We start from the raw sequence: 14,809 nt of genomic DNA on the forward strand, positions 1-14,809 counted from the left end.
CCCCAACCGGGCGGTCAGGTGTCAATCAGAAATTCTACAACGAAAGGTGAAACATATCCAACCAACTGAAAATCGAACTCAGTAAACAATTATCTACGACTCAGGTCGGCGTCAAAATTCATAGTTCTCCTTGAATAAGTTTTGGATTTCGGCAGTTCTCGATACAATCTACAGAAAGACACACGTGTTTCCCAAAATAAGCCATACGTTGCTCATTCCCTCAAATAAATAAACAAATAATACACTTATATTAAAACTCGATAAAGGCGAGAACTTCCTCATAACTTCCAATAAATATGTCGGAGCGTGGGGAGAACTCTGACGAGGAGTATTACGTTAACGAGGACTTTGAAGAGGACTCTCAATCCGAACTGGAAGAACAGGAAACAGAAGAGGAAGGCCAAGATGGGCCGGACGATGACGGTGATGATACTGAGATTGAGGTGGAGGAGCTAGTCCAGATCCAGAAACAGTCCAGATCAGCACACCTTGAGGAAAGCGACACTCAGAGCGAGAGCGATGTTGAGGCCGAGTTTATGCGCGGAAACGTAAGTCCTAATCCTGTGCAGGAGCTCACCATCTCAGAGTTCAGTCTGACCGCCCCTGTTCCCACACCACGCCCACAGCCTCATGCCCGCCGGGTCTTGGGCGGAAGAACCTCTGGCCGTGGTTTTAATCGCGACCGAATGCCCATTTATCCCAGCTCCTCGTCTGATGACGAGAGCCAGGTCATTGTAACCAAGACCGTGGCCGAGGTCAACCATATTAGTTTGCAAATGGACTCGGGTCTCGACGACGAAACGCCGTCAGTGCGCACCTTAAAGCCAGACAGTGCCCGATTCCCCGATGAGGACGAGGACGACACGGAAACCGAAGTCGAGGAGATCGAAGAAGAGGAGGATGAAGAGGTAGTAGAGGACGACGAGGATGCACAGAGTGATGGGACGATTGAATCTAATAAGGGCCACCATATCGCAGAAGAGAGCGATGAGGACCAGGGCACTGACGTCGAGGTGGAGCAACTGGAGGAGGATGAGCCCGTAATCGAGGCTAAGACCATGCGTCCTGAGACTCAGAAGCAACAAGAGGACATCGTTTCTCTGGTAGATGCTAGTGACAATAGCAGCGAGTACAGTGTGGTTACTATGGGTAGGGCTGGCCAAGAGAGTGATGTCACTTTAGAAGATTCTTCTCCTCGATTAAAGGTGAGTTTTTTTTTTAGTTTTTAGCTTATATTTTAACCAAGAACTTTATCCGTTTATGAACAGTCGAAACTCGAAAAAGAACCCTCTGATACAGTATTAGAGTCACAGAATGCTCCCTCCTTTGAGCCCCAGACACCCCAGGGAAAGCATCAGGAAGAGACTGCCCCGGCCTCTATGCCCATTCTGCCGCCTTTAAAACAGCTCGATGAATTCTTATACAGTGAAGACGGCTCACTAATCTCCCAGCCTGATACGGCAACCGTTAAGTACCTGGAGCATCAAATGGCCCAAATGTCCGAGATGATAATGAAGACCTTCCGCATGAACGGAGGCGCTACCAATAGCCAAGCCTTCGAACAATTGGCTGCGGCAACGGAACTGATGCAAAAGCGTGGTCTGGAACGCGATGAGACTGAATCGGAGGCGAACTCCATTACGGAATCTGCATTGACCAGTGCTAGAAGCTGTGGCGGAAGATTACGGCCACCAATGCGGTCGCGTTTGCCACGATCTCAAGAGGCCCTACTCTCCACGAGATCCCCAATGGCAGGAAGACCCAAATGCCGATGCCCCTCTGAGTCAGATCTCATTGAACATGACCATGAAATAGAAATGGGCTTGAAAACTGATCCAAACATCGATATGGGAATGGGTATAGGACAAGAGGACTTCCTAATGGATGAATGTGGTCAGGGCGACGGTCTGATGATGCATCCACACCAACGTCGGCCTCCAGAATTCCACACACGTGCGGCAAGTGGAACGCCCAGCACTTTTACCACCGACGGAGGCAGCTATCCCATCAATGTCACACGTTCCCGCTGTTCCAATGAAAAAATAAAGTAAGTGGTATAATAGATCATGGAAGAGCAAAAATTAAAAAATTTTTAACCCATTTAGTTACAAAAATCTCGGACGTAAAAGCTTTAGTTTTACCAATCCACAAGTGCGTGAAATTGAACGACAAAATCAAATCCTGCTCAGGAAGATGATGACTGTGAAGCCCACGGCTACGATCAAGGCGAGCACCAGTAGCCTAAAGATCAACACCAATGCTCCCGAAAAGGTGAGACCTAATGCAACCCATTGTGAATTATTACTTGATCCTGTATATCTCAATTTCAGAGTCAGCAACCGCCGGCCCCGCGTCTCTCCAGCGCTGCAGTGAATCGAAAAAAGTACCAGCGCCAGATCGACCTGGACAACGATATACTGAAGCGGAAACTGGAGGCTATCGGCACCCGGCGCCCACAATTCAAGTGAAGCCTATTCGGGCAGCCCCATCTGTGTTCATTACTTGTTTAGATGTGTTTTAAGTGAATTTACAAAATTAAAATTTATTGCAAGTTAAGAAGTGTACAAAATCGAATTTTTATGCATCTGGTTGTAGATTTTAAACATGTATAATTTTATTTAAACAAATAGAAGGTTCAATTGGTGAACTGGTTAAACTATTTCTCAAAAGTGCAAACAATGTGTATAATTTAATCCAGCAAAAATTTTAGCATATAAATTCTGAACAACAATAAGATACTAATGAAGACGCATACAAGATTAACATGCTTTTTGTATAAATGTATAAAGTTTTCTTATCATTACATATTCAATTGAAAGTCTAGTAAATTAACAATGGAATAATTTGTAAAATCTTATGAAATTGGTAAAAATATCCTAGTAATGCAAACTAAATGTATAAGATCAAAAATTTCCCAAATGTGCACTGAAAACGGGCCGTGTCCAAAACCTTTCACAACGCCACCTCGTTCATTTTTGACAGAAATTTCTCGCCCAAGGCCTTTACTGCTTTAAAGGCAGTTTCGCCGTTTTCTTCTTTAAATTTCTCTTCATTTTTGAGTTTTGTTTTTTCTCGCTGTTCCAAGTCCCGATAAATAACTTGACCAATCTGAAAAAAATTGTGAATCCTTCGCACATCTCCAAAAATATATTTCAATTCAATACTTACGTAGACATCGATGGCGGCATACATAAGTTGATTCTCGTCCAGCGGGATGACATGCCACTTACTCATGCGCACTTTCTTGCTTTTATCCATAGCCTTTCTGCATATAAAGTTGGCTAGACGTTCCAAGCTCCAGCGACCGCCAGTTTCACAAATCGTATTGCACCAAACGCCCAAGTCCACACATTTTTCGATCAACGCATCGGCGGATACTTCGGGGTAATCCCTTTGCAATTTACGGAAATCACTTAAAAACCAAATGAGTTAGCAAGTGAAATGAGGTGAAACAAAAATATTTTCTAGCTAAACTTATACTTACGCCTTAATGTTAACTCCATGTAGTCGCACTTTGGGATGATTAATAAGGGCCACCAGAGCCGATGGTAGTTTCTTTACGTTGGTCAGCTGGTAGATATAACAACATTTTTCGTCTACGCATATCTGAATGACTGAGGTCTTTCCTGGTCCGGTTTGAAAGGAGAATGGCCACTCCATGTCAAAAGCCATAGGTACAACTTCCTCCTTCTGTTTATCTACCCATTGCCTAATCGGATGAAAAAGTAAATACATAATATTTATCCTAAGAAATTCTTGTAATACTCACATGACATCGTCGGCCGAAGCAGCAATGTCTTGACTCTCTGTATAATATTTTATGGCCCCCTTGTACTTGATGAAAGGAAGTTTTTCGGGTTTTTCCTTCTCGGGGGATGGAGTTCCACTATCTGCCATAGAACGGGTGCTCCTAGTGGTTCTGGTGCTGCGACGTTTAGGTGGATTCTCGCTTTCCACAGTCTCCTTGTCCTGAGTCTAAATTAAATGTTTGAATATATAAACAAAAATACATTTATGGTACATCTTACGATTTCAGGAGTATCCAAAGTCTTCCGCTTTCCAGTTGATCTTCCAGTTCTCCCTGCTTTGGTTTGCTTAGGAGTATTATCCTCTTCGGTGTTTTCCTTCTCCTTTGCCTAAGAGTTAAGCATTAGTAGTTAAATAAAAATATAAAATTGAAGATAAAGTACCTGCTTCGGAGTATCCTTTTTTCCTTGGCGACTTGTCGTTTTAGGAGTTTCTTTTTTGGCGACCTCTTTCTACACAATTATGATGGTATTTGAAGTGTTTTGTAATATTTTCCTAATACTTTCAACTACTTACCTTATCAGGAACCATTTCGTTATTATTTTTGTTTGGCAATTTTATTAAATATTTATCCATTAATTTATTTTGTTTGTTGATGATGAGATTTTTGTTAGTATAGTTTCTTCCCGCCAAAAATTCAAAGTGGCAGTATTTCAATAAAAAGAAATCTTTAAGATATTGTATCTAGCTATATTCTAGCTAGGTATATTTCGGTATTTTTTAATATTTATTTTAAGATACATTTTCTTGGTAATTTATTAAAGTTTTAAACAAATTTGATAATAGTTTATTGAATTTACAAAATCTTTATTCTAATAGTGTGTTTATTTTATTTATATGATCCTTGTTTTTGAAAAATCCCGCCTATCTAAAATACTGCATACTTTCGCTAGTTTTGATTCAAATTGTTACTATCTGGGCACACTTACCCAAAAGCCGCATTAAATAGATGATAGTTGTGTTTATATCCAAAAATCCCTTAAGAAGGCTGAAAACTTTGACGTAAAACGATGTCTGCCAACGTATCCACCCATTACATATCGGAGAAGGTATCCCGGGTGCGCTGGCTTCCGGAACAGTTGCTGCAGAGTGAGCGCTTTATTACCGGCAGCTGGGACATGGACAGGAACTTTGTGCGTCTGTGGAAGCTCCAGTCAAACCAATATGCCACCGCCAATACAGCTGCCGCCGCGGATAATGTGGAGCTGATGCCTCGTTGCATGGACAAGGTGTCGATGGAGGACGACGTCACTGGAATGGAGTTCGTGGACAAGGACACACTGGCAGTTACCACTGCAGATGGTAAGGCTTAAATAAATATCCTTAAATTACACATTGATTTACACATTGAATTTTTTTGTAACCAGGTCGACTTAGTCTTATGAATGTGCAGCGAGCTGTCGAGGAGGACCAGATGCACCTGACAGCCCGCAGCGAGCAACTCCACAGCTTCCAACGTAGCCAGGAGCCGGCTCCGTGCACAGATATTTCCGTCTATGGAACTGACATTGCCACCGCCGGGGAGGATGGTTGCGTCAACATTCTGTCTGCCAGTAATATACGTCAAGTAAAACGGAACATCGAAGCGGATAGCTTAGCCCTATTCGCAGTTAGCTTCGTCAGCCAAAATCAATTGGTGGCTGCAAACCGAATGGGTGTAATTCGCATGCTGGACGTCCGAGTAGCCAGTGAGGCACAGCCGAAGGTTAACTTTATGGTGGCTTGCAAAGACGATAAAAGCTCTAACTTTGTATCGTCAATCACCTCGCATCCAATGCAACAACACATCCTTCTCTGCGGAACTGAAGAGGGCTCTATCACGGTGTGGGACTTGCGAAACCTAGAGTATCCCGCCTCGTATCTTAACGCCCACAGCAGTCCCATCACTGATATAGGGTTCCACCGAAAGGACCCCTCAAAACTGTTTACAGCTGCAGAAGCTGGCGAGGTGTGGATGTGGTCGGAAAACAAGGTTCTGACATGCGACAATCCGAAGGATGGAAGCAGCGCCTGGCTCAGTGGTGATCGGGTGAAATCGCTGGTCGGTGTGGAGGGTGTCCTGACCAATATACGCAAAGCAATAAACTCCTTCGATGTGCATGGAACTCGATTAGTCTGCGGTGGTGATTCAGAGGCTGTGTACTTGATCGATGACATCGTCTGAAGGTTATGCTATGTAATTTCATTTTCTATAATTATTAAAATTGTTATAAAAGAATTTGGCATTATTTATTTTAAAACAAATTATTTTAGTTAGAATGAAGCGTGGTGTTGGTGTGTCCCACCAGCAGCCCACTCTTTTAGTTTAACTTTTTGGAGATAAAAAACCAAAATTAATAATTTATTATTTAAATTTCATAATTTATTCATACATTACTTTCGGTATATGCAAAAATTGGCTTAAATCAAAGCACCTGACTTATAAATAGACGTACAAACTATAACTACTTTCCTGTATATATTTTGATCATGCCTTGGCAATTTTAATTTAAATTTGCTCGTTTTGGGTGCTGCTGTGTAGTTGGTCTTATGACTCTTACTATTAGTCGACTTAAATACTATTTCGTTGGCTAATTTGGAATAGATTTATGCGTGTTTTCAACTACCTTAACGGATGAACTAACTTGGACTCGATGCATATTAGGCTAGGTGAATATAATAAATACAGTATGTATAGGTATGTATGTACAGTGAAGCACTTAGGCCTACGTCTGTCTAAATCCGTTTGGATCCCTGTTCGATTCCACACGAACCCACTATATATTTTCAATTTGAGCATTTTCAATTGCAGTTGGGTTAGGGCGTGGAAATGAGTATTTCTGTTTAATTTTTTGTCATAAATTTGAGTTATAAGTTGATATGGAAACCCTAATATTGTTATCCTTTTAACGACAAATTCTCCTTTTTATCAAGTTCATAATGACAATTCATATTGTGAAATATTTTAGCCCCTGTGTTAGGTCCGTGAAAATTATTATTCTTTTAAGATATACGTTTTTTTTTTAATATATTCCTCTAGTTCAAGGTCCTAGTAGAAGCGCTCGAATTTGGGCGGCTTGTTGAGTGCGCAGAAATAATACCCTGAATAGTTTTGTGTGGCTCCGGGTGGAGTGTAATCGCCGATGCTATAGTTCCCGTAGTCGTAGTTTCCCATATGGGCGTGGTGGTGATGATGGTGCATATGATGTGGGTGCGGATGAGAGTGTGGGTGTGGTGGGTGGTAGTGCTGGAAGCCGCCTGCACTGCGTGGCTTTTGTCATGTAAGAAGGCTATTTCCCCCACCACCAACTCCGCCCCCGGTTCCGGATCCACCATTGCTGTTGCCGTTTCCGCCACTGCCATTGCTGTTATTGCCATGAACGCGCATGTGCCGATTCAAGTTGCCCGACTGAGAGAATCTGTGTAAAGAAAATCATTTTATTTTTTATTTAACTTTCAAAAATGGGAAAAAATTATAGGGAGGTGTTGAATACGTAAAATCTTCAATAATTAAATTTTTTTATGCATTTTAAACATAGGATTTTTGGGTAAACATGAAACTAGTAGACCAATTTATTAAATTTTCCCTTTTAGTGTACATTTACTTCAGCAGAATTTTAAATATTTTTAAATTAATTTCAAATTTAAATGGAGAGTTTTCCAGACTCACCTGAGTAGGCAGAGCTTGCACTGATAAGGCTTTTCGCCGCTGTGGATGCGCAGGTGCTTGGTGAGGGTGCTGCTGTCGGAGAAGGACTTCTTGCAGGAGGAGCACCGGTAGGGTCGCTCGCCGGAGTGGGTGCGCATGTGCGTGGTGACGCTGGAACTCTGGGAGAAGCGTCGGTCGCAGATGGGGCAACGGAACGGCTTCTGTCCGGTGTGTGTGCGTACGTGGGCCGTTAGATTGGCGGCCTGGGAGAAGCTCTTGTTGCAGTCCGGACAGCGGTAGGGCCTCTCGCCGGAGTGGGTGCGTAGGTGCGTCTTGAGCGTGCTGGGTCTGGCGTAAGTCTTTCCACAGAGCCGGCACAAATTGGGCTTCATATCCCCGCCACTGCTGCCCTCATCCGCATCTAGATCCTCGTTACTCTCCTCTTCGTCTTCGAAGCCGGAGATACTGAGACCCAGGGCAGCGGCCTGGTAACTGGTGGGACTCTTGTGGGGCGGCGTGTATCCTTGATTCCCCGTCTGATAATAGCCACCCAGGGCAGAATTGGCTGGTGGTGATGGTGATTCTTTTTCGGCCACGGTAAGCGGAGCAAGGGAACCCAGACCCGCTGGACCTGGAGCTCTAAAATCCGCGGTAAACGAGTATGTAGCCGAGGCAGGATAGTGACTCGGACTAAGAAGCGGCGGGTATAACACATTAACAGCCGCAGCAGCTGCCGCTGAAGTGGAGTTGCCCGGTGGGGTCCAGTTCACCTGGGAACACTGCATCGGCAGTGTCCCGCTGCCATCGGCTGCTCCGTAGCCATGGTGCATGGTCATATTCATGCTAACGTTCACACTCATGCTGGGATACATGGCAGGACCCGGTGGAGGAGGAGGTGGTGGAACCGGAGCCCCTGCACTAGATTCGTAGTAGCAGGCGGCGGTGGATCCGGAGGAACCATTATTGCTCACGTTGTTGTTAGAGCTGCTTTGGAGGAGCGAGTTGCCACCGTGCGAAGCCTGGCTTTGGGACTGGAGATGCTGCTGGTGCTGCTGATGCTGGTGGGTGTGCATTTGACTGTGGTTATGGTTGTGGGAGTTTCCGCCGGGCGAGATGAGCATCTGGTGGGGATGCACCGTGTAGGAGAGCGAGGCCTGGTGAGGGTTGCCGGCGGAGAAGTTGTAGGAGGCGCCGCAGGGCGAGAAGGGGAAAAGGCTAGGCAGAGGATCGATGTCCAACGGCGGCAGGCCGGGAAATGTGGAGGCCATCTCGTCTGTGCTCCAGTAGCTGGTATTTCCGGCCGAACCTCCTGCAACGCCACCGCTTGTTCCGTTGTGGGCGCTGCTGCCGTTGCCACTGTTTTCCGGCGGAGTGGTGCTGATCTGGATGTGGCCACCGCCAATGACCTCCACACCAATTGTGGGATCAAAGCAGCCGCCGCAGTCGAAGTCGCTGCTGGTGAGCGAGGAGATTGGCAGAGCGGTGTTACCCTGGCAGGATAAACAGCCAACGCAGGAAGCGGCGCACTCTTGCTAAAAGTTCCGGAAATCGATGAAAATAAAATAGGCCGTTAGCAGGTTAAGGTGACTGAAAACAGGACCGCACACGAGGACTGCTCCGGAGAGATTAATTACGGATTCCAGGACTCACCTGCGGACTGTCCAGCGCCAAACCGAACAGGGGATTGTTGGGCACATAGCCCGTCTCTGGTTCCACAGGACCGCCGTTTGAGACATCGCACGATATGTACATAGCTCCACCCTCTTGATCTTCCAGGGAATCTGCGCAGCAAAAATAAAATAAAGCATTTAGCCCACTGGAAATCCAAAAGCCAGAGATGCTCAAAAGCAACTCATGTATCTCAGGGATACATTTGATGCCAGTGGCAACCACTGTGCAGTTTGCGAAGCTCCGCCCTCGAGGCACACCAATTCACACAACCACACGACAGTCCGCCATTTGCTTTCCTCTCTCGCTTTCAACCCGCGTATCTATGTATCCGCGTATCTGTGAGTCTTGCTTTTGATTCACTTACCCAGAATTATGTTCAGGAGTTTGGAACTCTTATATAACAATCCCATGACATGACTCCAGTTCTGGAATGTTTGGGTTTAGCGTTCGGGGATTTGTTTCTGCTTTTTCTACGTTTCATGCTGAGGCAATAGTTTCAAACTGTAAGGCAAGGATTAGATATTAGATTAATTTTCATCGGACATTTTGTTTTTCGTAATTAATATACCGGTAAAGTTTTAAAGTTACTAAATTATTTAGGGAAAACTTTTGAGCTTATGGAATAATTCAAATATATTTTTTGGTATTGTTCTTAAGATTGTTTAACATTTCTGAAACAGATTAGCTCCAGAAAGTATAGCTTAATAGTTTCCAAAATCGTTGCAAATCTTTCGATATATTTTCTATATCTAATTTATATGGAAACAAGGATATTAAATATGTATGAAATGTAAACACAGACATATTACAACAATATTGCTAAGGAATTGTAATCTCGATTGCAAAAATATATTTATATAAAAAAAATATATATATATTTAGATCTAAAATCGACACAAAATGCTGAAAAAAATTTAAGGAAGTCTGTAGCCTTCGAAAAGCTTATTAGGTTCTAATATGTGTCTATCAACTATTATAACTTAAATAGGGATACAGTTTGTAAAATGTAGGAGTATTGATTATCCTTTTCTCTTTTTTAATAGGCTTGAATCTTGGTTAGACATATTCATTTTTAATTTAAGATTTTCTAAATTGAGTGTGATGTTAAAAGTTTTATCGCCAAATGCAATATTCCAATTTAAAGTTGACAGAAAATTTTGAAATAAACTTTTTTGAATTTTTAATTTTGTTGAAGATTTAAGGTTCAGCAGCCATTTATTTAGTTCATCTGAAATATCCTTTTTTTCGACGATCAAGTAGAACTTATCCAAAGTTGCAAGTTTTGAAAAAACTCAAAATGATTTTTTAAAACATAGAGGGAATTCCACAATCGTTTTCGCACCTTTTAGATATATTCACAGATGTCATGATCTTATAAGGACCAACAACAATAGGCTTTTCACTGTTTTTTGTAACTTTCTTAAGGTAATTAATATTTATATTCTTGCGCCAGAATAAGTTCGCGATCGTTGAATTTTAGTTAGATATTGATTTGGAAATGGAGCCGTTGTGCAGTTTTTGAGTTTTCGAATTGAGTGCGGAAAAAGAACGACTTTTGGCGACGAGCATAAGACGGCGACTAATTGTCAGTTTCAGCTCTAGGCACCTCGGCCCAATATATCGACTGACGGGCAGAGCGACAGCAAAGCTACAACCACAGAGGAAGAAGCGGGCTGCAAAAAAAAAATACCCACTTAATTATAAACAAGCGACAAAAGGGCGCAAAAGACAACGGCAGCAGTGTGGCAACAACAATCTCCCTCGCACTCACACCCAGATCCACATATAATGACACAAGTACCCGGTACTACACATGCACTCACTACCCCCTGGTACTATACCCCTACCCCTATCGATACCCAATTCCCATTCCATATTCATCCACCACCACAACAACGTTGCCGTCATCGTTGTCGGCCAACCAATGCGCTCCGTCTACCGGCTTTTGCGGCGTCCTACCCTCTGTGCCCTCTCCAGTCTTGCCCGTCCTTCCTGGCCGCTCCAATACCGACCGATCCCGCCCAGACCAAGTCTTCGTCTGAGCCTCAGTCTCAGGCCCATTCATACGTGGCCGGCAGCAACAACTACAGGAGCAGAAAACAACCAGCAACGAACAACAGCGGCAGCAGTTTTCAGTAGTTTTTATTTGTCACCCAATATCTTTACAGCTCGACACCAGATATGTACCAAGCCAAAGGGAAAAGGACGGATGGCACACAGAAAAAAATTCTTTTCAAATTTAAAATCTAGGAAATAGAAAGAATTTGGGAATCCCTATTGATCCATTGCCTTCTACAATTAGCAATAAGTAGTATGCACATTATTTCAAATTATATAAAACAGTTCAAACTATTAAACTCTTTTAAAGCATTTAAGGCATTTTCTATTATTTTCTCTCAATGCAGGGGTTGCCCCAGGACGGGAGCAGGGATTGGTGGTGTGGTGGTACTGGCAACCATTGATCGTCTTCGCCGGCTTTCTGCTTCCTTCGCTCCATTCTTTTGTGGTTAAATGCGACTGACTGTCCATCAGGCCAAGTCGGCAACCCCTTGGCTGCTTCTGTAACGCGTATCTGTCAGTGTGTGTATCTGCTTCTGTAACTTGTATCTTTGGGTCTCTCGGTGCTAATTCTCATTTGTAGCTCGGCCAATGACGACTGTCTATCCATCGATCGATCGATCGATCGATCGTTGCTCTTGCCGCTGAGCAACCGACAATTGTGAATAGTTTGAATGTTATTTGATAGTTCGATTTGTGGTTGCTGCAGCAGCAACAAGAGCAGATGAAGCAGAGAGAAAAATTCAAGCCAAATGGAAAATCTTAGAGCTGTGATGAAACGTCATTTACTGCCAGCGATATCTTTGATAGGTCAGGAACTCTTTTGAACTCAAAATTCAGAGCATTCCCCTTCGAGCTGGGAAAGTTCACACGCCCGAAAATGTATTTGCCAATTGGCAAAATCAGTTAAGTGTAAAGGCTTGCAGATATTGGCTATATCCCCATATCGGCTTACCCTATCGATGGGAATTTCAGGTCACAACAGAGTCAGCGTCGTGTGTGTTAAAATCAGAGCCAGAATCTGATCAGAGCCGAACCTGTTTTCATAACCTTTTTTTCTGTTTTGGTTACGGTGTCAGTTTCACGTCAACAACTTGGATAAGGACATGAGCCTGTCTGTGCTGCTGCCGATTGTCAGAACGGATTAGGATCCGATCCCTGGTAGCTGGCTCAATCCAGGGATATCAATAACAATTAGAATAGCTCTCTCAGGTGTACACGTTCAGGTGTCAGCTGATCAAACTGCAACAGAAACATCTCGACTCAATTAACCGCAAAGGCCAAAAAAATCCTTGAATTTGCTACAAATTAAGCCAATGAGTAAATAAATTCAACCACCCTCCGTGGACCTGTTATCACACCAGCCCATCATCCACCTCATCATCTTTATCTAACGCGAGGCACGTGGAAATGTTTGCTTCCAGGCTCATCGGTAGCTTCTGTTTGTTTTGCGTATTTAACTTGGCAAACAATGGCAGGACATGAGCCTGGTCTTCCCCCACACCTTCTCTGATTCTAAGTCCCTTGTTGCCACCATCAACCAGAGTATTTTCACTCATTTCAATATTGCGTTTTACATATGTATATATACGTAGGAATATATGTTTATATGTTCTGGTTGTCCAAGTCGTTTCATTTCGTTTCTTTTGCCGTTCTGCATTCAGTTGTGAATTGGCTAGGCTTCAAAAATCAATGAAATACTTTTCGGGTGGCACTGATGGGGCTTCCCCGGGTTTTGGCTGCGCTGTGCTTTTTTACGCTGCCTGCCGCCCAAGTCATTCAACATGTTAATGCCATTCGGTCATACTGGATGCCGGTCAAAATGGTATAACAGCAGCAGTAGCCAACATTGGTGGAAAAATGAGGGAAAGAGTGGAAGACAGTCGCAGAGGGAAAACCATTTTTCGCATAAGTGTTTTGGGTTTCTTGGAAATCACAGAATGGCACTGCTCTGAATATAAATAGTAATTTACCAAGAGGAATTAAATGTGAATGGAAACCTTTATTCAACTTTGTTGATACATACATTTTGTAAAATTAATTAAATATTACAGCTGTTGAAACTAAATTTATGGATCTAAGGCGGTTCTGTGGATGCAGAATGGGTAATGCTTCTTCCATTGAGTTTTTCGATAAAATGCGTAGTATTCAGTCCCCAACTGATCAACAACTGTCTTGCTCTATGTATAAGGTTTCTATGATATGCCATTACTTAGTCGGAATTGTAAAGTTCGGGTAGTTCTTGGGACATCTGTGAGTACAATTGCACGTTCGATACTCACGCCCCCGCCCCAAAGGAGAGTATCGATGACCGCGTGACAGGAGCAGCAGTTGCCGGTTGACATTTGCTGGACAGGATGGAGAAGGACAAACCAAACGAACTGTCCTGACAGCTGGACGAGTCGGGATCGGTACTGTCGCATAACCCATATCTTATTAAAAACCTAAGCCAGCTTATTAAATGCGCGCTGCTTATTACAAACCCCCGAAAAGAAAGAGAAATGTAGCCAAGGACTCCCCCACGACAAAAGGAGAGAACTACTTGAATTACATCTGAACTTGGCCACAAAAATTGACTCTTCGTCCTGTGGACATGGGAGTACACTTGAGTGAAGCGCGCCAAATTGAATTTGTAAGACGATACTTTTCGGAGGGGCAGCGAAGAAGAGTTTCCAGAAGGGTTCCCGCCTTATCAATGGCAGCAATGTCCTGGCTGACAGAAACAAACCAATTCAGCGATACAAGCGAGCCGGTTGTTTGTTTTTTATTTGGGAATCACTTCCGCAAACAAACGTTCCGCAGAAGACCTAATTGATGATGATTCTTTCTCACAGTGGCAAGGACGAGGGCGTGGCAGGGGCGTTTTGTAGCGAAAATTATCTTAGGCGCCCGTCGGTCACGCTCCGTTATCTGCAATTGCATTTTGGCGAACCGCAAATGATTATCCTGTAATCCTTTGGATAAATATTAAATTTCAATTAGGCCAGTTAACATATTATTAGCTACCAATCGGCACTATCATAATCATCGCTGCAGGTCGCGTGTCCAACCAGGAGCTGATAATTATCTACCCAAATGCGAACAACCGCAACCCTCCTTGCCTGCTCAATTTGTATCTCTCAGATACGGCTACAAAAGTGGTGACAGTCAGCGTCAAAAGATGCGACTGCAATTTTATCAGATTATGTCTGGTGGTGCAATCCCCTGGGTCTTCTCTCCCTCCCCGAATCCTCAACAGGTGAGAGGAGCTCGGTGAAACTTTGTGTGAGAATTTTTCTTTTTTCGGCAATGCTTTCTCCGCCCTCCCCGCTGATGAATCGGGCGTATCGGGTTACTTTACCCGTTTGCCGCTGTGATTCGTCGCTCTCAATAATTCTCATGAACTGAAATTGAAACGTTCTTGGCAGGATGGCCATCAGTTTTATGTGAAATGTAATTAAATGTTCATTCCTCTTGAATAATATAAGCCATTTGATGTCTTACATTGTCTCAGCTTTTGCTGTTAACAACAGCTTGTTGACCAAAAGACTAAAGCTTATGTTAATTACAGAAAGTTAAATTGACTAACAGAGTGTTGTGACTGTTTTACTTTTTAGGGTGAACCAACAATGCGCCGAAAATGCGTCTGTCTGGGTTTAAAATTAT

The 14,809-nt window shown here is 43.4% G+C and overlaps 4 protein-coding genes across 4 annotated transcripts; 2 read left to right on the forward strand and 2 right to left on the reverse strand.

The window, feature by feature from the left end:
- The first annotated feature begins 97 nt into the window (after positions 1–97).
- On the forward strand, positions 98–2,545 carry hmw (hemingway). The gene is made up of 5 exons (XM_070280991.1): positions 98–548; positions 627–1,205; positions 1,269–2,047; positions 2,106–2,271; positions 2,331–2,545. Exons 1-5 carry the CDS (start codon positions 297–299, stop codon positions 2,466–2,468), a joined length of 1,914 nt encoding a protein of 637 aa, XP_070137092.1. The 5' UTR covers positions 98–296; the 3' UTR covers positions 2,469–2,545.
- A 176-nt stretch (positions 2,546–2,721) lies between these two features.
- Positions 2,722–4,465, reverse strand: WRNexo (WRN exonuclease). Its single transcript, XM_017246824.3, has 7 exons — positions 4,324–4,465; positions 4,191–4,259; positions 4,029–4,136; positions 3,770–3,975; positions 3,485–3,709; positions 3,169–3,412; positions 2,722–3,108 (listed from the first exon to the last, which is right to left on the reverse strand). The coding sequence occupies exons 1-7, from the start codon at positions 4,381–4,383 to the stop codon at positions 2,953–2,955; spliced, it is 1,068 nt and encodes a 355-aa protein (XP_017102313.3). The 5' UTR covers positions 4,384–4,465; the 3' UTR covers positions 2,722–2,952.
- Positions 4,466–4,703: 238 nt separating this feature from the next.
- Nup43 (Nucleoporin 43kD) lies at positions 4,704–6,022 on the forward strand. Its single transcript, XM_017246254.3, has 2 exons — positions 4,704–5,109; positions 5,175–6,022. Exons 1-2 carry the CDS (start codon positions 4,818–4,820, stop codon positions 5,969–5,971), a joined length of 1,089 nt encoding a protein of 362 aa, XP_017101743.1. The 5' UTR covers positions 4,704–4,817; the 3' UTR covers positions 5,972–6,022.
- Positions 6,023–6,158: 136 nt separating this feature from the next.
- gl (glass) lies at positions 6,159–9,603 on the reverse strand. The gene is made up of 4 exons (XM_017246237.3): positions 9,471–9,603; positions 9,086–9,216; positions 7,457–8,967; positions 6,159–7,205 (listed from the first exon to the last, which is right to left on the reverse strand). The coding sequence occupies exons 1-4, from the start codon at positions 9,514–9,516 to the stop codon at positions 7,064–7,066; spliced, it is 1,830 nt and encodes a 609-aa protein (XP_017101726.2). The 5' UTR covers positions 9,517–9,603; the 3' UTR covers positions 6,159–7,063.
- Between the last annotated feature and the right edge of the window lie 5,206 nt (positions 9,604–14,809).

The sequence above is a fragment of the Drosophila bipectinata genome, chromosome 3R (assembly GCF_030179905.1).
Source record: "Drosophila bipectinata strain 14024-0381.07 chromosome 3R, DbipHiC1v2, whole genome shotgun sequence".
Classification (NCBI taxonomy): Eukaryota; Metazoa; Arthropoda; class Insecta; order Diptera; family Drosophilidae; genus Drosophila; species Drosophila bipectinata.